The following is a 23,732-nucleotide window of genomic DNA, read 5'->3' on the forward strand; positions in this document are numbered from 1 at the left end:
GATCCCAAATGCTGTTCATCCAAAACCAAGGTATCCTGGTCTCTAGGTTGCCTTTTGCACCTTTCTGATTTACATTTGTTGTCTGAACTGACTGAGCTCTGGCTGTGCCAGGTACTGCAGTGGGTGCTACACACACTCTGCCTCCTTTCATCCGCTTAGGAACCCTCTCAGCGGGCTCTGGGTTATAGACCCGTTTAGAAGAGGAAACTGAAGCTCAGGGCTGAAAAACAGGCCCAAGATCACACAGCCAGTAGATAATGCTGCAGAGATCGGAGCTGCCTGGCTCCCTATCTTGCAGCGCAGCCTCCCTTGAAAAACATGTCTGGTGAGCAAGGGATGTCTGCCCACAGGGCCATCCTGTCTCCTTCTTCTGGCTCCCCCTTCTCAGCACCACCTCATCCTCTCAGTCACAGGACTTTCTAAAGCAGCGCCATCCAAATATGACACCAGCCGCAACTGCAATGCATGGATGCAATTTTAAAGGTTCCAATAGTCACATTTAAAAAGTAAAGAGAAACAGGTGAAATTAATTTTCATTGGTATTTCACATCTGAAATATCACCATTTTCACCAATATATTTGTATTTCCATCAATATAAAATTATGAATGAGATTGTTACCATTTCTTTTTGTCCAACAAGTCTTTGAAATCCAGTGTGTATTTTACACTCACAGCGCATCTTGATTCAGACCCACCACATTTCAAGCCCTCCCCAGCCACATATGGCCAGTGACTACCTTATTAGACGGTGCAGATCTAGAAGACACCTTCTTTGTAGGAGGTGGGAGCTAGAGAGATGATGAAGCAGAGTGGTAACTGACCTTAAAATGCATTTGGAAAAGACCTATATAAGCCATAAAATTGCTTTTGCTCCCCACCACCCCCAGCCAAGGTCAAATGTGTTTGGGCATGAATGGCAGGGCATGGGAATTGCTGTGACAATTGTGTTGATGGGCCACAAATCTCATTGTGTACAGCAGCCAGCTAGCTCCCTGCGTGACCTCAGGCAAGTCACTTAACCTCTCAAAACCTCAGCTTCCTTCTCAAATAACAACAACAATAAACAGACTTTTTCCGATGCGCAGTCACAGTTGACAGGGGATGAAGGTGGGTGATGGTGCATCTCAGCCCTGTCCCCTAAGTGACTTTGCCCTTACCAAGGCTGGACCATCTCTGTCAGGCTGGCTGGGCGGAGGCCCAGAGCTGAGGAGCCCCTTTTAAAAGGGAAGGCGGGCAGCTGGAATGAGTACGAAGACTCCAGGTTACTAAGCTCCCCCGAGGGCGTTCCATTCTGAAACCCAATCTGAAAAACAGAAACCTGAAGCCAAGGACTGGGTTCATCTCGGCTGGTGCTCAAAGTGGCCCTGGTTCCTGTTCTGGCTGGTTCAGCCAAAGACAGACCACAAGTTCCTCTTTCTCAGGAGGGGGTCAGATAAAGATAGGGCATCCTCCCTCTGAAGACGGCCTGCTGCATGAAGCCAGCACGTCCCCCCAGGTGTCTGCAGCCTTCTCCCCAGCATAGGAGCCCCCTCAGGAGTCCCAGGGATGCTTGGAAACATTAGAACAAAGTGGGCCCTCGGCCTCCAGACCCTGACTCTGCCTTCATCCGGTGGGTAAGGAAATGGAGGCCCACCCTGGGCCATGAACATTTATTTAACTTCCTGCGGAAAAAGCTCTCCTGGAGAACTGAGACCATTTCTCCCAGGTCAAGCAGCCGTCATCTGAGGTCCAGCCCCACAAGCAATATAGCAGAGGAGGGTCCACCTGCATTTTCTTACTGTAGGAGTGACCTGAAACCTCCTAGGTTCGCTTCTGCACCTTCGCTTCTGGAAGGAGGCTGGGCTTGGGTCCTGCTGGGAAGAAAAAGCCCTTAGATAGAGTGTTTAATGCAATTCTCCTCCCCCCAAATGCACATTGAGCACCTCCCATGTGCCTGCCACACATTCATTCAGTTAATGTTTACAAAAGCCACCCAAAGTGGGTGCTTCTGTGTTCATTTTACAGACGACAAAACATGCCCACAGCAGGGCCAGGCATGGAACCAAAATCTGTCCCGCTCTGAAGTTCAGACACTTCGCCAGGCTCTGCTGATGCTGTGAAGGCCTCTGTTTCCTTCCCCTACCCCATCTTGAGGTGAGGTTTTGACCTCATTACGTCCGTCTCCTACTCACAGAGGCCCAGGGTCCCCAAATTCACACAGCACACACGCACGTGTGCTGTCACACCCAGACACGCAATATAGTGGGTGCAGGACCCGAGACAGTCCTTGTTCACTTTTATCTGTCCAAATAAATCCACAGCAAGTTTAGCAACAGGATGTCATCCTTGTCCCCAGGCAATCCACATGGCAGCTTCTTCTCATCTTTGGGTCTGAGATTAAGCATCACCTCAGCCAGTCCTGCCCTGACCACTGTCCCAGGCCAACTGGTTTTTCACCTCTTACTTGCTCTCATGGTTGTTTCCTTGTGGCCTTGACCTTGACTTACAATTCTTATTTATTTGTCTGCTTCTGCCATTAACCGATGCTTCCAGTGAAGTGCTGTGTCTGACCTGTGGCAGGCACCACATGGCTATCTGTGAACGAGTGAATGGGTGAGTAAAGGAATAGATGAAAAGGCAGCAGAGTGGAAAGAGAAGTAGGTCTAGAGATTCAAATTCTTCCTCTATCACTGGCTGTGCAACCTTAGGTGAGTTGCTAGCCCTATCTGAGCCCCAATGGCCTCATCTCTACAATAGCAACAGCGAAAATGTGCTGTGCTCCCCTTGCAGTATTCCTGCGAAAAGCAAATACGATGAGGTGGGTGTTGGAGCTTCCCACATCTTGCAGCTGGTGTGGACCTCCCCACATCTTGCAGCTGGTGTGGACCTCCCTGGCCCTGTCGGAGTGCTCCAGCACCAACCTCATGACGGCCTCTGCTTCACAGACAAGCTTCTCGGGTCTTCCTGGGACGCCCTCCTGAGAGTGTTCCCAACTAGACTGTGACCTCCTTGGGGACAGAGAGCTGAGCTGATATTGTTTATTTATTTGTTTATTTTTTAATCTCCAGAGCCCAGCTTAGAGCCTGGATCATTGTAGCTACCTAATAAATGTTTTTAAACAAATAAATACCTTTGAAACCAATAAAATGCTCTGGCAATGTAATTGGTCATTATTATATTGTGACCAAAATGGAGTCCACTGAGTCTTTGGGATCTTAGAAATGAAAGTCAGATCAGTACCCCGAAGAAAACAGAATTCTGTTGAAAACCATTTCCCAGTTTGCTGCTGTCCCACCTCAATGTAAGGGACAGAATGTGATGAGAATCAAATGAGGATCATTTGCCAAGCTTTGGTCCCCCGAGGGAGCCCAAAGAGACAGACCTAGCTTCCTGTTCCACGGAGAAGTGCGGTCCTCGAACCCATGAAGTGCAGAGCCCAAGGTTTCCATGAATGGACCAGTCAGAATGAGTCCAGGAAGCTGGGTCTTCATAATCTTTAAACTTCCGCATTTTATTTAAGATACATTTCTGAGAAGACAAATGAGGAAAACATGAAGCAGGAACTGGCTGAGGCTGATGTGTGCACAGCTTCAAACAATTCACATCAAGCCACCCACACTTACTGTGCACTTATGATATGCCAAGTTGTGAATCAGGGCTGGGCCCTGCTCTTCCTAAGATCACAGTCTACTGAGGGTGAAGGCCCAGAACTACCTGATGACACAGCAGGGAGAGCACAGCTTGCTGAGTTACAAAGGGACACTACAAAAGGTCAATTCACTTAGTCAAGGAAGTAGGCTCTGCAGGATGAATAGGAGTTCGTCAAGCAGACTAGAGGAAGCAGGCCTCTTTGAGCCTCAGTTCCCTCATTTGCAAAGGAAGCCAATTACATCTCCTTCACCAAGTGACTGGGGAATTAAATGAGATGCTTGGCGCAATGTGCCTGTTATAACAAGTGCTCAATGAATCGCAGCTATGGATAGGAAGGCAGAGTCACAGCAGCTTGGAATTCATGTTCTCCTCCACATGTGATTCTTCTCTGGTCAGCCCAGAAAGGATGGACTGGCTGGTGGGTGAGGGAGAAGCAGAAACCTCATGGATGGGAGGCCGATTCCAGAGACCGTGCAGGAACCAGGGTGGGGGTCAGTTACATGCTATGAGCTCTTCTCTCTACCTAAGAGGGCAGGGGACTGGCTCTCCAGGAGTATGAGATCTTGGTCCACAAACACACAATACCAAGATTGCCATACGGAGTTTTAATCCTTCAAAGACTTTTGTTTGTTTTGTTTTATTTACTTAAATGTATCAAGTGCCTGTGTGCTAATACTCTTGACATCTGGGCTTGATGTGGGTTGCCGTGAGGCTCTGGTGAGAGAACAGAGAGCCTGGCACAGTAGCAGGCATGGGGTGGACTCTCATGGCACAGTGGCGGGCGTGGGGTGGAATCTCGATTTTGTTAGCTTCCTCCTCTATTAAGGTGCCTACTTGCCCCTGCATTCAGCCAGGCCCAGCCCAATCGCTGCCTCCCTGGGGCTGACCTGGGCTTCTTACTAACTCAGACAGAGCAGCCATCCGTTGACTCACCGAGCGACTAGGAGCACTGTCCTCCCAGTCCATTCTCTGCTCTCACTGAGCCTGACTGTGCCTGAATTCATGATAAGCTGGACTCCAGGGTCAGGTGATGGTGACACACTCTCCCCAGAACCTGCCCAGTGACACGCAAAGGACAGAGGCCCTACCTGGGGCTCTTCCAGGGCATGACCTGTACCCACATCCTGCCGAGGCCAGGCTCCTCTCGCCTCTGATGACTCAGCCCAGGAGTTTTGCTCTGTTGGTAATTCCCCTGCTTGGGGCCCGAGGTGAAATGGGGCCTCCAGCCTTGATTGGCAAGCGCATGAAACCCAGCCAGGGGCCCTGGCTCCCCAACCAGCCCTGAGACTCACGGCTCAGTAACTCTGATCAGTCGCCTTGCCCAGTCGCCAGCTCCAAAGCCAGTGGACGCACCCCAGTCCCAGTGCTCCCAGAATGAGCCCTTCTGCCTTGATCTCACCCTGTCCTCCGTGACTCTATGGCTGTGTGTGGCCTTGTCTCCCTCCCTGCTGGCTTCCAAACATCCTCAGGATCCACAGAAAGATATATCTTAATGAGCTGCATCGCTACACAGAGCTGGGCTCTGGGACCGAGCCAGAGCTGGGAAATCTTTGTTGAAGGCAACTCAGTTTGTCTGTTTCCTCATCTGCAAAATGGGAACAGCACACCCACTACTTCCATCAATGGTGGCAGGAGGATGGAAATGAGGAGAGGCTCAGCATGCCTTTGTGAACATTTGCCCTGCACAGTTGTCAGAAATTGTCATCATCACCGTCTCCCTCCACGTCCATCAGCCTCAATATCCCGGCCATCACTGCTGCTGCTATTACTATGCAGAGACAGGTCCTCATTTAGGACGGTGCAGTGGGCTTTTCCCCCCAGTGCTTTATTATCCTGCTAAAAACATTCTAACAATGGCAGGTAATCAGAGGCCGCGCATGCACTAAGCATGAGGGGGGCTGCGACCCAAGGATCCTGGGAGGTGGAAGCCCAGGGCCTCATCAAGACGACAGGGCTGGAGACAGCCGAGGTGAGCCTGGGCCCAGGCTGCCTCCATCTGCCCGGCTCTCTCTCCTTCTCAGGACCAGGCACTAATGCAGAGGACACTGAACCCAGCAGCTGTTAGGGCTAAGGAGGGGCCTTGGCTCTGGGATCTGTTGGACACTGAGTCTCCACAGCTACAGAAGCAGTGAGGACATCCCCAGTCTGGTCCTGGTCCCACTTCTCCATTTTGCAAATAAGGAAACTGAGGCACAGAGAGGGGATGGGGCTTGTTCAAAGTCACAGGGCCAGTCGGTGTGGAGGTCGGAGAGCTAGAGAAAGGATGAAAAGGCAGGAAGAGGCCAGGCCTTCAGAGGACAGGGTGTCATCAGGAGCTGGGCAGACAGTGGCGGTCTGAACCTCTGCTCCACTCGCTGCCCCACTGCAGGTGACCCTGTGCAGTTACGTCCCCTCTCACAGCCTCCATGTCTGCATCTGTAAAAGGCACCCCCATCTACAGTCAATGGATGCGGATAAATGAGGGCATGTGCCCCAATGTGGGTCAGTAGAAGACCAGGAGCAGGGGATGGGAGAAGGAAGGCGGGAGGGAGTGACGGCGGCGAGCATGAGGAAGGCAGCCAGGCCTGCAGCCAGCCCTGAGAGGTTGAAGCAGAGGAGTGAGCAGGTTCCCCTCCTCCCACTACCCTTGCTCCTCTCTACCAGACCCTGGCCTTGCCGGGGCACCCACAGAATCTGTAGGCTCTGGCCCGACCAGAAAGAGTGTGGGTGCTTCTCAGGGTCATAATTACCCCATGCCCCGCAGGCTGTGAGTCACTAGTAGCAGAGTGCCCCCACAGTCCCCCCCAGAAGAGTGTGGTGAAAGGCCAGGGCCACTAGGGTGTCGAGAGCGCCAGGCCTGACCTACTGGGGGTGGGGTCAGTAGGGGCCACATACCCTGTTTTCACGACAACCTCAGGCCAACTCAGATTTGTGGAGTGGCCATCCCACCTCCTTCCAGCTCTTCCACTCTCACAAGAGCCTGGTGGGGTGGGAAAACTGAGGCCATAGAGGCAAAAGCATGATAAAATGAATAGTTAGCACGTGTGGAACGCCCTCTGTGCCTTACACCCCACTAAGCTCCTCACACAATTCGCTTACTCAGGCCTCATCGGCCATCGAGCACAGGTTCTTTTCATGCCACCTTGCAGATGGGGGGACTAAGGCACAGAGAAGGTCAACCTGTCCCATGTCACACCGCCAAGGAGTGCCAGAGCCTGGATGTGAACCTGTGTCTGCCTGGCTGCAGCCCTGGTTCTGACACCCTTCCTCGTGCATCCTATAGTAACACTATAGAGGTTACTATAGTGTCTGCTCCCACCCCTGGGACAAGATCCCCTAATGAAGGGCTGGCAGGTGGGCGTGGGGGCCACAGGCACAGCTTGGTTTCTCAGCTTTGCTCCCCTATCCTCTGCTTCCCCATGAATCTCTCATCCAGCCCTGCAGGGATCTGCCTGGCCAGCGGTGAGCCTGAGCCCCTTTCATCCGGGGACCTGCCGACCTGCCGTCCGTGGCTCACATCCTCCTGGGTGAAGAATGTCACCTTGCTTCCTATCTGCCTCTCTCGTGGTTGGCTGGGGAGGGGGACGAGGGGGTGGGGTGAGGTTAACCTCATTGTTGTCTTATATGGTCATTTAAATCTCCCAGGGCTTCCTCCAAGGGCCAAAAATAATCCGGAGACACAGCAGCTGTGTCCAGCACACAGAGAGGACCCAGCCATCTGCTTTGGTTCAGAGCCCTGTGTCTGTCTGTCAGTCAGTCCCTCCCCGGCTCTCCCTCCATCCTCGTTCCTGCCTGAAGCCATGACCCGCTTCTCCTATGCAGAGTACTTTTCCCTCTTTCACTCCTGCTCTGCACCCTCCAGGTCCACTGCACCTCCTGAGAGCTCGCCGGCCCGGGCCCCGATGGGCTTGTTCCAAGGGGTCATGCAGAAATACAGCAGCAGCTTGTTCCAGACCTCCCAGCTGGCGTAAGTGACTCCTGTCTGGCCCCAGGACCATCCAAGTTCACTCCCCTAATTGGGATGGTAGGGAGGGTGGGAAGCAAGCCCACAGCCCCCAGGAGGGCAGAGGGCACTATGGAGGCACCTGCCGTGCAAGCCCCTTCTAGGGGCGTCCCCTTGGGGCCCCGCTGCTCCTGCTGAGCTGCGCTTGGTGGCCACAGACTTTGGTCCTCAAGGAACTGCCAGCCAGGCATGCTGGTGATCCTCCCTCAGATGCCCCCAGCACGGGACCTGAGTGCTGGAGGAGCCCCATGGGGCTCTGAAACTGGGGACCCAGCACGAGGGAAATTGGGGAGATGGCCTTAGCACCCCTGAGGCCCAGAAGAGCTTGGAGTTGACCTTGATGAGTTGGCTGCACCCTTCTGTTTGTCCCAGTCTCACTTTCCTCCATGCCATCACTCTGGGTCCATCCAAAATGCCCACACCCACAGCCTTTGTTTTGTTTTGTTGTCCTTGTTTGTGAAGTGCCAGGTGCTAAAATCCAGAACTAATCTAAGCTGCAGGGGTTCTGTTTGCCTGGCACCAGGGGGCAGGGCTAATGGGTTCCTTAGAAAATAATTCTGCCTCCCTCCCCTCTCTGTACTGCTGGAATAGTGACCCCGGAAGCAGCCAAAAGCTAAAGAGGGGCCCATCACTGGAACCGCATTTCCTCACTCAGTTACGTTGTAGAGAAGGGAGGAGGCAATTGGTCAGTATTTTCTTTCTCCTTCCCAGCCTTTTTCAAATCCTGCCGCCCTCCACTTCCTTGGTGTGGTGGGTGTGTGGAGTGGTTGACAATCTGGAAAAGGGAAACCCAGTGCTGGTCTCAGCTACTGCCACCTCCCACATGACTGCCTGAGAGTCGCTGGCTCCTCTGAGTCTCCCTTCTCTGTAGGACACGGCAACGTGACCTCTAGGGTCCCATCCAGCTTATTTCTGATGGCCTGACACCCCCAGCACCCTCCCCGACCCACAGGGCAGAGACTGTGTCTGAGGTCACAGAGAAGCTGTGAATGTGTGGGCTAAGAGCTCCAGGGTCCTTGCATCACAGCTGGAGAGACCTAAGCTGGGCGGCAGGTCCTGAAAGTGTTCTCATGACACTGCACCGCGTCCTGCTCACCAAGGCCACGAGAAAAGCCAGCCCTCCTCCCTTCCACTTCAGCTGGGGTCCCATTGAAGACCCTCCAGGAAAAGGGGGGCACATACCCCCACTGGGCTTTTCCTGATGCTGGCAGGGGCTGCTCTGGCTGCTCCTAAGTGGAACTTGTGAAGGTGGCAGTGACAGTGTTGATGGGGACTTCAGGACTTATCTGGTCAGTTTCCCATCGTCCTTGCTGGGTCTGTTGCTACACCGGCATCTGTGCTCTGATGCTATTAATAACCAGAGAGCCTGAGAGCAGGAAGAAGTGCTGCTCACGCTAGAGGAAGTGGCTGGGAGGGTGCAGGGGCTGGTGGCAGAGACCCCCAGAGCCCATCCTAGCCCAACATGGCGTGGGGGTCCTGGGAATGAGGCTTGCCTCCAGCCTCACCTTCTCCATCTGGGAAATGGGACTATTGATGCAGAACCCTCCCCAAAAGTGGATCAGAGAGCCACAGCCATCGTGGTTCTCATGGACTCTCCAAGGATGGGGCAGGGAGCTCAGTGAATGAATGAATGAAGGAAGGAAGGAAGCAATGAATGAACAAAGGGACTTTAACAAGCCAAGCAAGGAATGGCTTCACTTTAGCCCTGAAGTCTTTTTGACATTCAAAAGTATTAAATTGTGAAAGCTTCAAATTCATTAATCCTTCCAGTAATTTTTTTTCTGCAGCTGGATGTCCTGGGAGTGGGAATAAGTGACGGGGCAAGGTGAGGAGTTGGAAGACCCCAGAGAGACGCTCAGGGTTAAGAGGGGCCCTCGAGGTGGGCATGCCTGGTAAACATTAGAGCGCTATACTCAGGGAAAGCATTTAATTCTCACAAGTGCCTGGCATGTGGGTGATTAGCCACCCCTTAGGAGGCTGGCACTGTGTGCCTGAATCCTCTTGGTAAAAAGGGTCTTGGTATGACATTTACTGCAGCCATAGAAAGCCACAGGGATTAAGGGGTCCCCCAATCCTCTTGCAGCCACCGGGCTGCAGGGGGCTGAGTGCTCATCCTAGAACCAGCGGGGATGAGGACCGAGTGACCCCACTGCCAGCACTCCCTGGGAGAGAGGACCCCTGGTCTGGCCTTGGCCTGACCTTGAGGACTGACCCACTCCTTGCTCTCGCAGGCCTGTGGATCCCTTGATAAAGGCCATCAAGAATGGCGATGAAGACGCCTTGAAGACCATGATCAAGGAAGGGAAGAATCTCGCAGAGCCCAACAAGGAGGGCTGGCTACCGCTGCACGAGGCCGCGTACTATGGCCAGCTAGGCTGCCTGAAGGTCCTGCAGCGAGGTGAGGGTTGGGCTCTGGATGTGGCAAGAGGTGGGAAAGGGACTGGGGGAAGGGCTGCTGCTCCTGGGGCTTCATGTTCTTTGCCCACAACCACCTTGATGAGAAGGACAGGCAAGGCTGTCACCTTCGTTTGTCAGTTAGTCACAGAGTTAGGAGAGGGGAGAAGAGTTGTCTCCACCCCCTGACAGACACCCCCTGCTGCCACCTCTCCAGGCCTCTGAGGACAGGAGAGCCTAATTCCTAGAAAAGGAATGAGGGAGGGCTGACTTTTAGGAGAGCTGCTGCCAACTTGTTCCAGAATGTCCCAGGGGCTGATTTGGTATGAAAAATACTGCAGCTGTGCCTGTACCCGGCCAAGGCTATCCCCCACCTGCTGTGGGGCCCTGGGCCAGCCATGCCTCCTCTCTGAGCCCTGTCTTTGTGCTGAGCCAGGATTAGAAGGACAAGTCCTGCAGGCAGGTGTCACCTCTGCCCTGAAGCAGCACAGACCCCAAACGGTCCCCCACACTCCAAGAAACCACAGCATGTAACAGCGGGTTTCCAGCAATGGCTGGCGTGAGTTCGAGGGAAGGACAGGAGTATTAGAAGAGGGAGGGGCTCAATTAGGGAAGGCTTCTCAGAGGACGTGGCATCTGAGCATGGACTTGTACAACCAGGAAGCTAAAATGGCCCTGTGAAAGGGCCAGATGAATACAGTCTGTAGTTGGTAAATTTCAGAGGATGTCATAGATTGTTCCTGAAATTGGGAGGCAATCTGGAAAGCCTCTGTGTTGCGGGATCGAGTATCTTCTTCCTACGTGAATTTCCCGGTGGGCCCTCCCTAGCGTACCCAGGGACCATCGACCAGCGCACCCTGCAGGAGGAAACAGCTGTTTACTTGGCAACGTGCAGGGGCCACCTGGACTGTCTCCTGTCACTTCTCCAGGCAGGAGCAGAGCCGGACATCTCTAACAAATCCCGAGAGACACCGCTCTACAAAGGTGAGGTCCCCACCCCGGAGTGGGCTTTCCTGAGGAAGAATCCAGAAGGTGGGTGGGCAACAGGGAATGTTGCTCCCATAAGTGCATAACCCCCAATGTGGCCCTGCTCAAATTCACAATTTATGTAACTGAATCATTCATTCCTGCATGCATTTTACCAACATTTTCCAACTGCCTCCCATGGGCCAGGATGCTGAGGGACACTGAGGGCTCGGAGCTGAAAAACTATAGTCCAACCTGTGCACCCTCCCAGCCCTGTAGGCACCCACACACAGATAGCAGTGAAGTGCTTGGCAGGGGGTATTGTGGGAGCATGGGGGAGGGGCACCCAGAGGGAGGGTGCCTGAGCTGAACCGCAGAGGAGGAATTACCCGCTGGCCAAGCAGGGAGAACCGCACAGGCAAAGGCATGAAGGAGTGCGAGAGCATGTACCTCTGGGACATTTGTTTAAGAAAAGTAAGGCCTCCTGGCTTACTCAGTACATCATCCATGGACATTTGTTGGCTGCCCTAGCAGTACCAGAGTCAAAATCTAAAGAATCACAATAGCATTGATCGAGTGTTTAGTATATGCCAGGCACTGTTCTCTTACGGAACCCTCATGTCCATCTACACATGAGGTAGGCACTGCCAGTGTCCCCTTTCACAGATGAGGACCTAAGGCACCGAGGCATGAAATGGGTTGCCCAGGATCACACAGCTAGCAGGGGGACCCCAGTGGTTTAAACTCTGGGAGGTGGATGTCACACGGCACTCAACCACTTCATTCTAAACGTCCTGTCCACGCCTACATGCTGAAGCAATCAGCTGGGGTCTTGCAAAAATGACCAGGCCTTTGTACTTGGAAAAATTACAGATATCCTTGATTTCCCATGTGTCTGCTATCCAGTGCTTGGAACAGCTTGGGCAGCAGGAACTGTGTAGTAGGTCTTTGGATCCACTGCAGACCCACTGTGGAAGTGTCTTCCCTGGAATCCGTGCCTGCCAGGGCGCCATGGCTATCACCTGGAACCTCAGCTGTCCAGAGGGAGTGCCCAGGAAGCTGGACAGCCCACAGCCAGAACTTGGCCCTGGTCTAGCAAGCACACCTACTATGTGTCAAGCACCATGCTCATGCCTTACACACAGTCTCACTCCCATAGCATCCGCTCGAGAAGGTTTTATTCTCTCCATTTTACAGGTGAGAAAATCAAGGCTTAGAGAGGTAGAAGGCTTGGGCTATGGTCCTGTTTGAAACAGTACACAGGCAGCCCTCCTCCTGCTGTTGCCAGTCTCCCTGACCCATTCCTCACTCCTCCTCCCACTGACACACAGAGAAGCTTCTAGGGCTGGTTAATTTGGACAAGTGCCCAGGTGACTCCAATACCACCTGCAGCTCCTGGTGAGAACTCTAAGGCCAGAGCCAAGGGCACGTTTGGGGTCTAGAGAGAGATGAGGCTTATAAAGGAGGTTAGAGCGGGTCAGGAAAGACTTGCAGAGCTGTACTCACAACCTGCATTTTACCCTGAACTAAATTAGTAGCCTTTGCTGGAGCAGGGGGAATTTCAGTAGGATGATGACACTGTCCGCTCCTCATCTAGAAAGAGTCTCCCAGTGTTGGTAATGTGGAAGACTGACGCAGGTACCATTGGAAGGGGAAATCACAGGGACATCCTGGGACATCCCAGGGGACAGAGACCTTCAGCCTGACTACCTGGGTTTGAATTCCAGTTCTGCCACTTAGTATCTGTGTGACTTTGGGCAAATCACTTACCTTCTCTGTGCCTCACCTTCCTTATCTGTGAAAGGGGATAACATCACTACATCCTTTAAGGCAATTCGGGAGGATTACATTAGTTAATCCTGTAAAATGTGCTTAGAACAGAGAGCCTGGCATAGAACCAGTACTATATATATGAATCAACAAGTATTCTTGCTGATATTAGTATCAGTATTACTTTTAGTCGTCTATCCCAGGTTCAATGCACAGATTGGAACTTAATACACATGCAGTGGAAAGCTGAATGAGTGGATGAGTGAATGGACAGGTGAATGAAAGCAGTCTCTGCTGGCCAGTTCCTGCCAGGCCCTGCTGACCATCCCTGCTTCCCCCTGAGCACAGCCTGTGAGCACAAGAACGCGGAGGCAGTGAAGATTCTGGTGCAGCACAACGCAGACACCAACCACCGCTGCAACCGCGGCTGGACCGCTCTGCACGAGTCTGTGTCTCGCAATGACCTGGAGGTCATGGAGATCCTGGTGAACGGAGGAGCCAAGGTGGAATCCAAGAATGCCTACGGCATCACCCCCTTGTTCGTGGCTGCCCAGAGTGGGCAGCTGGAGGCCCTAAGGTTCTTAGCCAAGTACGGTGAGTGGCCAAGTGTCCCTAGGTCATAGAGTCCCCAAAGGGCACACGGGAAGGATGTCAGAGGTCAGCTCTAAGGGAAGGCGAGTTAGGGGTCATCTTGTGGGCACACTGACGGAGTGAGTTTCCTTCTAGAGTACTGTGTTGAGAAAGATCCTGAGGCTGTGTCCAGGCTCAGTGGGAAGAACGTCGGGATCCACTAGTGACATCTGCCATTAGCACAAATATGGGAGTGTGGCCCATGAACCACCTATTTGCCATTTATAATCTAGTCCAACATTTTCATTTTACAAACAAGGAGTCTGAGGCACAGAGAGAGGAAGTGACTCATCTACAGTCCTATAGCAAATTAGTTGTAGAACTAGCTAGACTCTTGGTCTCCTGACACCCCAACCGCTTCTCTTTCCACCACATCACACTTCAGGGCCAGAAGGAACCTCAGGCAACATTTAGATCACCTCCTCCTCCTTTTATGGGTGATGAACTCAAGGACCAGGATGGGAAAGTGATTTGTCCAAGGTCACACAGCAAATTAGTGGCAGAGCTGGGACTTGAACCCAGGTCTTTGCCCTCTTTGCCTGTGAAATATCTTAATGGGAGAAGATAACACAATATGGCCTGCATTATGATGGCCCAGTAGCAGAAGACCCCTAGACATGGCAGACTTGCTTTTGGTTTCAGAATATTATATCCTCATCTTCCCCAAGAACGCCTTTGATTTCTTTTCTCTCTCCATGGGAAGTAACCCTCTCTCTCTAGCAACAGAGAAGCCAGAGGTAATCCAGACACGGAGGCTGAACTGTAGTAATCTGTTGAGGACTTGCTAAGTGTGAACACAGACTGGGTCCATGGAGCTTTCCCCATAGCCCCATATGGTAGGTAGTGTGCTCGTCCCATTTTATAGATGAAGAGACTGAGGTTCAGAGAGGTTAACTAATTGGTCACAGTCCGAGCCTGGATGCTGGTCCACTGCCATCTGACTCCAAACTGCAAGTGCTTTGTGCTCTACCAGCCACCCTAGCCTGTGAGAGTCAGCAGCATGGGACTCTGCCCAGGTAAGCATCCATGCACTCAGCACATGCCCAAGCAGTGGGGAACATAGAGGCAGGCCCTTCCCTGCAGCCAGGAACAAATCTGGGCTGCCCAGCGTAAGAACAAAGGGGCACAGGCAGGGTCCTGGGAGCCCAGGCCGGGAGTCCTGGTGAAGGACAGCACGCTCAGCGGGCAAGGGTGACCTCACTAACTCCAAACATCTGTCCGGGTCTCCCGCCGACACTCTGAGTCAGGGTCTGTTCACTTTGTGGGCTGAGTCTATTTTCCAACTCAAATATTTGTCTTGTGTGAGCAGGCAGCTTTGCTGGTGGGGTCCAGGCTCTCCAGGGCACCTGCCTCTGAGAGCCCGACAGAGGGTGAGGGCGGCTCACTGGCTCTCCCTCAGGCTGGAGGCAGAACGAAGCCCTCTGCCCAGCTCCTTCCATCCCGAGCAACTGGCATTTGCTGAGCACCTTCCCTGTGGCGGGCACAGAGCTGAGAAATGTGCTTACATTATTCTGTTCATTCCCTGCAGTAATCCCGACGGGTAGGTACTATTATTCCTGGTCAACAGATGAGAAAACTGAGGCTCCTAAAGGCTTTCTGAGACTGCAGAGCTTGTGAGCCATGAAACAGACGCCTCAAGTGATTCTCATCTGATGCCAAAGCCTGTGCTCTTTCCACTAGACCAGAAACTGATCACACCATCGTCAAAAATAAGAAACTACCAGAAAGCCTGAGATCAGCAACATACTTAGAGAGATGACCTGTGGTTAGCAGATGCTTTTGATTTTAGCCCCACTGACATCTTCCAGCATCTTAGTTCCATGTCCTTCCAGAACAAGGAAGGACTGCTGAACTCTCTTTGTGCAGAGAAAGCTGTGTGCACATCGGTTCTCTCCCTCACCCACCAGGAGATGAAGCAGGTATAGAAGATTAAGCTGAAGGCAGATTGTCACCAGGCCTGATTCCTCCTCCTAACAGCATGGATTAATGTTTTCTGGGTTTTGTTTGTTTTTGTTTTTGTTTTTGTTTTGGGGACAGGGTCTCACTTTGTTGCCTAGGCTGGAGTGCAGTGGTGTGATCCTGGCTCACTGCAGCCTAGATCAACCTTCCAGGCTCAAGTAATGCTCGCACGTCAGCCTTCCAAGTAGCTGGAACTACAGGCATGCGCCACCATGCCTGGTCAGGGGCTACTCAGTAGGTGTAGAGAACAGAGTCTCATTAGGTTACCCAGGTTAGTCTTGAACTCCCGGGCTCAAGTGATCCTCCCGCCTTGGCCTCCCAAAGTGCTGGGATTACAAGTGTGAGCCACTGCACCTGGTCTAGTATTTTCTTGGGAGGAGACAGAAAGTAATTCTCTTATTCCTTGAAGTGAAAGGCAGAGAATTAGCAGTTAGCAAGCATGCAGGGAATACTTCGCACAAAGAGCACTAATGATAAGAGCTAGAAGTTATTGATAGCAATAACGATCAATACTAATAGATGGCAATATTAGCAATAATAATAGCAATATTAATAGCAAATTGCAATTAGTAACATTTTTGGGATTTTCCTTTATTAGGGGTTCTGTGCTGTCCTAGACCTGTGAGGCCTCTGTCAGGGCAGAACCCAGGCCCTCTTACATGGAGTGAGGGTTAAGAGCATGGCCTCTACCATCAGAACGTCCACCATGGCCTCTGCCATCAGACCATCTGGGTTCAAGTTTGGCTCCATCTTTATGAGCTGGGAGGTCTGAGGCAAGTGGTCTAGGTGTTCTGTGCTTCTGCCCCCGTCTGTAATCTGGAGATAAGAGCAGTACTGACCTCACAGGGTGACTACCCACTGTGAATTCAGATATAGCCTGTGGAAAGCATGATGCTCAGCACGGAGTAGGTGCTCAGAAAATGCCAGCATCATCGTGGCTGCTTGGATCCTCTCAGAGGTCTCTGTTCGGGCTGGCAGGCCCCTGGGTTTTTTTTTTTTTCCCCCCCCCGATGGAGTTTCACTCTTGTTGCCCAGGCTGGAGTGCAATGGCATAGTCTCGGCTCACTGCAGCCTCCACCTCCCGGGTTCAAGAGATTCTCCTGCCTCAGCCTCCTGAGTAGCTAGGATTATAGGTGCCCACTACCATGCCCAGCTAATTTTTGTATTTTTAATAAAGACAGGGTTTCACCATGTTGGCCAGGCTGGTCTTGAACTCCTGACTTCAGGTGATCTGCCTGCCTCGGTCTCCCAAAGTGCTGGGATTACAGGCATGAACCACTGCGCCTGGCCAGGCCCCTGGGTCTTGATGTTGTTGAAAGAAGCTGGGGGTGGCCCCGGGTAGACTCCTCCTTCCTAAGGGTCGTTGTTAAAGATCCGACGAACTACCGTGGTTAGCACTGCAGGCCCACCACGCGGTGGCGCTACACTGAGTACAGCAAATTCCTGGTCACTTGGTCACTTGGTGATCTGCTTCTCCTTCCCCAGGTGCTGACATCAACACACAGGCCAGCGACAGCGCATCTGCCCTCTACGAGGCCTGCAAGAACGAGCATGAGGAGGTGGTGGAGTTTCTGCTGTTACAGGGTGCCGACGCCAACAAGACCAACAAGGACGGCTTGCTCCCACTGCACATCGCCTCCAAGAAGGGCAACTACAGGTCAGCCCAGGCTCTGCCAGCACCCAGGCAGCTCTCTGGAGACCCACACTGGGAGTAGTGGATGGGAGGGGTGGGCCTGCCCTGAATGTCCCACCCAAGTAGCTGGAGAGGTCAGAATGGACATCACCTTTCTCATGGAAAAGAGGGAAACCCCTTAGCAAGTTAGCAAGCATGGAGTGAATGCCTATAACAACAGCAGCAGCAATAATAATAGCAAACCCTTATGCAGCACTTACCAGAACTTCACATCAGAAACTTGTTTAATCTGCTTAACAGCTCATGGAGGTGGATATTATTATCTCTGTCGTTTAGATGAGGAAGTAAGACACAGAGAGGTTGAGTGACTTGCCCAAGGTCACACAGCTCATAGGTGGGAAGTACTCATCTGCTCCAAAGGTCACATCTACAGGAATTCTATCCAGGGGGCAGATGTGAGTCTGAACTAATGAATATTTTCGGGAGTACAGGAATGCAAAGATAACCTCCCAGGCAATTAGCAAGCATGCAAGGAAAACCTACAATAACACAAACAGCACCAATGATAAGAACTAGCAGTTATTGAGCAATTACTATGTGCTAGATACTCTGAGCGAGATGAGAGAGGCTTGAGTTCCCAAGGAGCAATGTGGAGGAAGGGAAGAAGCACAGATATGTGAATTAGTGACATCATGCAAGAGCATGCCGAAGAGCTGCATGGCTGCTGTGGAGAGAGATGAGCCGGGGCTAGAGGCAGAGGTGTGCTAGAGCCAGCTCGTGCCAGTTCTCATGAACCTACTGCACACCTCTTCCCAACTCTGTGTTTGTTGACCTCACATTGGTAGCTTAAATTTGGCCATGGAATATTTACAGCATGGAAATTGGCAAATGCTACAAACCAGAGCCCTTTCCCCCTTCTCTGCCCGTGCTTGAGCCAGTTTTTAAACATTCCCAGCAACACTGCTACATGGGGAAGCCTGGGCCACAGACGTGGAGCTCCAGCTGCCCTTGAAGGATGGACAGGGCTTGGTCATTTCCAGAGAGTGACTCATCTGCCTGTCATGTGGGCCGCACGCTGTGCTGTGGGTATGCGGGTCAACCCGGATTTTCATTTTACAGGGCAGGAAGCTAAGACGCTGGTAGTCAAGAGACTTGGCTCTTGAAAGCCCCGTCCCCAGGGCTGGGACTTAAACCCCAACACCTGGCCATTTTTGCTGGACAGTGCTTCCCAAACTTTGTCCATTCACAGATTTTCTTCTTGATTTTAAATATCTATACTCTCATTGTTTAGTATTTTTTCCTTTAAATAATGTTTTTACTTACAATGAATTTATTTTGAAGAGGAAACATTTATCACACTAGTATGTTATCCATTTACAATCAATTTTAAAAACATTTCACTTAAAATCCCATTTCATGTACCCTGATGACACCTGGGAAAACACACCCCAGTCTTCCAGACAGGGAGGAGAGTGAGAAGCACAGATTGTGTGTGTTGGGGCGTGTTTGTTGTCTTCACGAAGGCAGAGGGAAATGGGGTGAAAGAGACATTCCAAAGACTGAAATAAAGACTCAAGGCTTCAGAGGTGGCCCTTAAAGCTCCGGCCCCTTCTGTGCAGGCTGCCAGCACCAGACCAGCCAAAGATGCCCTCCCCACTTCCCACCCTCAAGGACATACACAGAGGAGACCCGGCCTTTTCTGGACAGCATAGCTGTCCACGAGGCTGACAGATCTGGGTGTGAATCCCTGCTGAGGCCATTGGGAAAGTTGTTCAACTTCGCTGAGCCTCATTTTCCTCATTTATAAAATGGGAAATGGTTACAGCCGGCTCATGGGGTTGTCAGAGGACCAGTAAAATGGATATAATGGACATGCGTGGATATAGAATGGAAATAAAGCACCTAGCAGAGCGCCTGCACCCAGTGTGTGCCCAGGCATTCTATGCTCACCCACTCTTACTTAGGGAGAGTGTATTCCATGGTTGTGCAGTTACAGCTCAAGCCAGGCAGTGGGCACGGGCAAGATGGCTCCTTTCTCTTCAGTTCCACAAATCATCGAGCATCAGTCAGAGTTGGGCAAACACAGTTTACCTTGGGCCTGACCCCAGACAGATCCAGAGTGAACATGCGGGAAATGTGTGCACTTTGGAAATCTCCTGGGCCACTGCCCCCCGATTCTAGCCTGCACATCCGTGTCCCTCTGGGCTATTTTTAAAATGCCATGTCAGATCCAGTGAACCAGAATCTCCAGGAGAGAAGGAGCCCCACTGTCTCTTTGAAAAGCTCCCGGAGAAAATCAGATACAGCCTGTCCATAGCTGCAGGGGCCGTTGATCTAACTCAGGCCCTGGTTTTACAGAGAAGGAAGCCAAGGCCAGATATGGAAGTGATTTTCGAGATAGCAGCAGGGCTGGGACGTTCATCTGGGCTGCCTTCAAGTGAACCCAGAGGTGTTGGCAGTCTGACCCCAGCTGGAGGAGAAGCTGAATGGGCCCTAGGCGGCCTTGGGGATGATCCAGGAACACTGTATACATGGTTGATGTTCCCCTAAACTCACCTACCCTGGATTCATGCAGATTCCCAGGGTGAATTCCCTGGTTATTCAACCTCCCCTCTCAGGCCCCATTTCCCTCTGTCCCCCAAGGCTCAGAGGGCCTGGGCCACTTTTTAGGGCTACCCAACAAAGGGTTAAAGCCTGGTTCCCAGCAGCCTCTGCCACGGGGCAGGGCCCATGGCCAGCAAGCCCCGAGCTCATCACTCCCTCCCTGGGCATACAGCATTAAAGGCCCTCTGCTCGGAGATTTGATGTGACATTCCATAGGCATTCCGCATTCTGCCACCTGTCAACACACCCTAGCCGTCCCAGGCATAGAAGGCAGCACCAGGAGCCGAGGGCTGTTTGCCACATGGTGTCTTCTCGTCAGCACACTTAACCACAGGGGGTGACATGTGGGTGTGCTGAGAAAGGAGCCCTAAAGTCCCGATGTCCCAGTCACCTCCAAGACACACATTTTCCTGTTGTTCATTTCCAGTTTAGCAAAGCCACTGTATGAAATAAAAGATCAACACCAAAGATAGATTTATTCAGAAACTGTATGAGTTAGCCCAGAGCAGATGGCCCAAGAATAGCTCCCAAAACAGTAGTTTCCAACCTTGACTGCACTAGGAACCCTGATGCCTGGGCCCCACCTGACAAGATGGTGCTGCCACTGGCCTGGGCTGTGCCTGAGGCTTCAGGGTGTCTAAGAGCTGCCCAGGAGATTTTACTGTGCAGCCTGAGTAGAGAATCAGGATCTCAGAGCCTCTTCTGTGGCCAAGAGAAAACACAGACTTACGTTCTGGGCCTTACTTCTGACTCCCTCGTTTTTAAATATTCCCTCTCTTTTAACTCCAATATATAATACTTTTGCTGTATTTTATCAATCTTTGCAAGCCAGTTGAAATTCTTTCTGGAATAAGGCAAAATAGAGAACACTTAATACATTAAATTAAAAAGCAGTTTATAAAGTACATTGACAAGCAAGTTAATATCCCCATTAGTTAAAAGAGAAACTGAGGCTCACAGCTCAAGACTTCATAGGAAACAAGTCAGAGTGGCACAGTGAAGCTCAGAAGTGTTGGCAACAGAGCCGTCTGTGGGCAACCGGTTCCCATGTCAATCCGCCAGCCAATTTGTTGTTGTTGTTGTTGTTTGTTTGTCTTTGAGACCAAGTCTCTTTCTTCACCCAGGCTGGAGTGCAGTGGCACGATCTTGGCTCACTTCAACCTCTTCCTCCTGGGTTCAAGTGATTCTCCTTCCTCAGCCTCCCAAGTAGCTGGGATTACAGGTGTCCACCACCACACCTGGCTAATTTTTGTATTTTAGTAGAGACGGGGTTTCATCATGTTGTCCAGGCTGGTCTCGAACCCCTGAGCTCAAGTGATCCACCCGCCTCAGCCTCCCAAAGTGCTGGGATTACAGGCGTGAGCCACCGCACCCGGCCCTCCATCCAAATTTACACTGAACACTGACAAAGGTCACACCACAGTGACCTGGTGACTCAGAATACCTCTGTGTTTAGGGTCGCAGGGGCAGTAGGCTGCAGTCATTGTGGTGGTCAAGATACCAAGAGCACTGTTTATTCACTGCCGACTACAGGCCGATCAGATTCATGCGTAAGATCTCATTTTATACTCAAAAGCAGCCTTGGTGAAAGATTATTACATTGTGCTTTGTAACCTGGACCTGGGATTGTAAGCAGTCCTACCTTGCTGGACTGTTATGAGTAAATGAGTAAATGAGATTAAGTTCTTAGCTCTGAGGGTCATGCTAGGATTAAATTAAGTAAACAAATGTGACCACCCCTTTAAATGGTACCTGGCACATAGTAAGCGCTCAGCAATATTAGCACAACTATGACTTAGGAAGGTAAGGGGTAAAGTGCTCACAGCAACCCATTGGAGCTCAATAAAGGGTAGCTATAGCCATCATCATCATCATCATCATCATCACTATTATTACAATTAATTACCCCTCTGCTTTAGGTGTGGTTCAGAGAGGTTAAGTGACTTGCCTGTGCTGGCCCAGTGCTGAAAAGCAGAGCTGGTGTGTAACCCATGTACCCCTGACTCTGAGCCTCCTGGTTTCCCCAGTGCCCATGCTGGGCCCCTCTCTAGCTAAGGACAGCTTGCGTTGGCTCAAAGCTCTCTGCCCATTCCCCTGCTGTTGGGCTAGATTCAGAAAGGACATCAGAGCCAGGGCCAGGTGGTATGGCAAGGCTGCTGCTTTGAGGAAACTAGAATCCTGGCGTGGGAGCCCGGGCCTGGGGCAAGGATGTCAGGCTTCAGATACTGGTGAGTCCCGGGAACAAGACAGGAGCCCAGTGATTTGGAATGTGGTCCAAGGTCAGAGACAGCTCAGCACCTGCCACGCTGCTGCACTGGGCCTTTCTGGAATGACGCTGAGCTGGATCTGCTCTGGTCTCAGGGCCTAGACAGGCAAAGCTAAGCTGGTAGGTGTGGCCTCTGCATTGGGGAGGGGACAAGGAAGGGGTAGGAAGCCATCCTTCCAGACACCTACGGCTCTGTCAGGCAATGGTCACCTTTGATCCTCTTCATAAGGTGCCGCTTGAGCAATTGTACTCTGAGATCCCAAAACATGCCTGTGGGAGAAGTGGGGAGTCAGACTGTTTGGTGGGGTCACCCCCTTGTCCTCCTGTCCTCTGCCCCACAAAATGGGCTGGGGAGAGGAGTGATGATGTGCAGTGGGGCTACCAACATGGCCGCTCCCATGGTTGGGAGGAGTGGGGCATCGTAGAAGGCGTGACCCTGGGCATGCAGAAACCTGCATTTTGCTCTTGTGCACCACCCACCTTCTGTCCAACCTCACTCTATTCCTCACCCCAAGTCTGGGCTTCAGTTTTACCCTCTGTAAAATGGGAGAGCTGGACACACTGATCTCCAGAGCCTGTCCGGCATTATACATTTACTTTCTGATTGGCAGAGTCCTGCCACAATAATATGATTCACTGCATTACTGAGACAATGCTCAAGTTCCCACATTTCTGCCACTTTCCCTTGGTTCGTGAATTGCCAGAGACCAGCTGTGACCTGCCAGAGATACCAGCCCCATCTGGCCAGCGGCCCTGGGGCAGCCCCTCTCACTGTTCTTTTCCGTGCTTGGGCACGTTACAGCTGTTAGCGAGGCATTTGTTGGCTGTGGCCGCCATCCAGGGTGAGGCCCAGGCCTGCTTTTGACCAGCACCTCTGCAGAGCAAAGTCAGGCCTCCTGTGCCTACACAAATAGAAATTAGGAGGCAATTAGCCCCCCTGGGTGTGTGAATTTCCTTTTGAGGTTTTAGAGTCAGATTTTAGCCAAACACAGCATCACTAACAATAATAATAGTTTCCACTGAGATCCCAGCAGGAGGTCACTGGCATCAGATTTCCAGGAAGCCAGCATGCCAGGAGGCGAGAGGCGTGGGAATGGGCCTGGTGGCACCTGCTTCTCTCCCCTTCACCCCCCCCCCGCCCCACCCCCTGCAATGGCCACCTCCTTGGAGCCCCACAGGAGGCTGTGAGGTCACCTGTCAGCAGGGATTGGGCGGATTAGGGTCTGGAATCATATTGGTGGCAGGAGCTTGTTCTTGCAGGTGGCAGGGGTCTAGGAGAAGAGAGCCAAGAGAAGGGGTCAAGAATCCTGGGGTTGAGTCCCCAGAGTTGTCTTATGACTCCTGATTAGTCACCTCAGCTTTCTGAGCCACATCTGTTAAAAAGAAGGCCACAGGCCTGCTCCGGCCACTCCCACCCAGGGCTGCAGTGAAAGTAAAATGGGCAGGCAAGTTAACACATTGTGAAGACTGCAAAACCCCATGATATGTTAACTGTCACCCTGACTGCTACACAAGAGGTAGGGGAGTTGTTAAGAGTGTAGCTTTGGGGTCAGACTGCCTGGGTTTAAATCCTGGCTCCATCACTTACTGGCTGTGTATCCTTGGAGGAGTCACATACCTTCTCTGGGCTACTGTCTCCTCACCTCTGAAGTGAGGATATTATAGTACTCACTTCAGAGGGCAACTGGGAGGATTTCATAGATTAATAGAGGGAAAGGGCTGAGATCAGTGCTCGAGTTTTAGGACAGAGAGGAACTGGTGGTTGCAGGGAGCTCAGGCTTCAGCAGTGGCTGACCAAGTTCTCCACATCCAGAAGGTGAGGCAGAGAGACTGGGAGAAGCTAGCGTCAGCCTTCAGGGCAGGAGGCAGTGAGACCCACAGGAGAGGAGTGTAAGTA

The 23,732-nt window shown here is 51.9% G+C and overlaps 1 protein-coding gene across 1 annotated transcript in view; it reads left to right on the forward strand.

The window, feature by feature from the left end:
* ASB2 (ankyrin repeat and SOCS box containing 2) overlaps positions 1-23,732 on the forward strand; it is a 42,705-nt gene that overhangs the window by 12,559 nt on the left and 6,414 nt on the right. The window contains exons 3-7 of the mRNA XM_011991724.1: positions 7,473-7,577; positions 9,845-10,011; positions 10,836-10,991; positions 13,092-13,337; positions 16,818-16,989. Of these exons, the coding sequence (XP_011847114.1) occupies positions 7,473-7,577; positions 9,845-10,011; positions 10,836-10,991; positions 13,092-13,337; positions 16,818-16,989 (846 nt within the window). The remainder of the gene's footprint in view (positions 1-7,472; positions 7,578-9,844; positions 10,012-10,835; positions 10,992-13,091; positions 13,338-16,817; positions 16,990-23,732) is intronic.

The sequence above is a fragment of the Mandrillus leucophaeus genome, unplaced genomic scaffold, assembly GCF_000951045.1.
Source record: "Mandrillus leucophaeus isolate KB7577 unplaced genomic scaffold, Mleu.le_1.0 Scaffold4, whole genome shotgun sequence".
NCBI classification, from domain to species: domain Eukaryota; kingdom Metazoa; phylum Chordata; class Mammalia; order Primates; family Cercopithecidae; genus Mandrillus; species Mandrillus leucophaeus.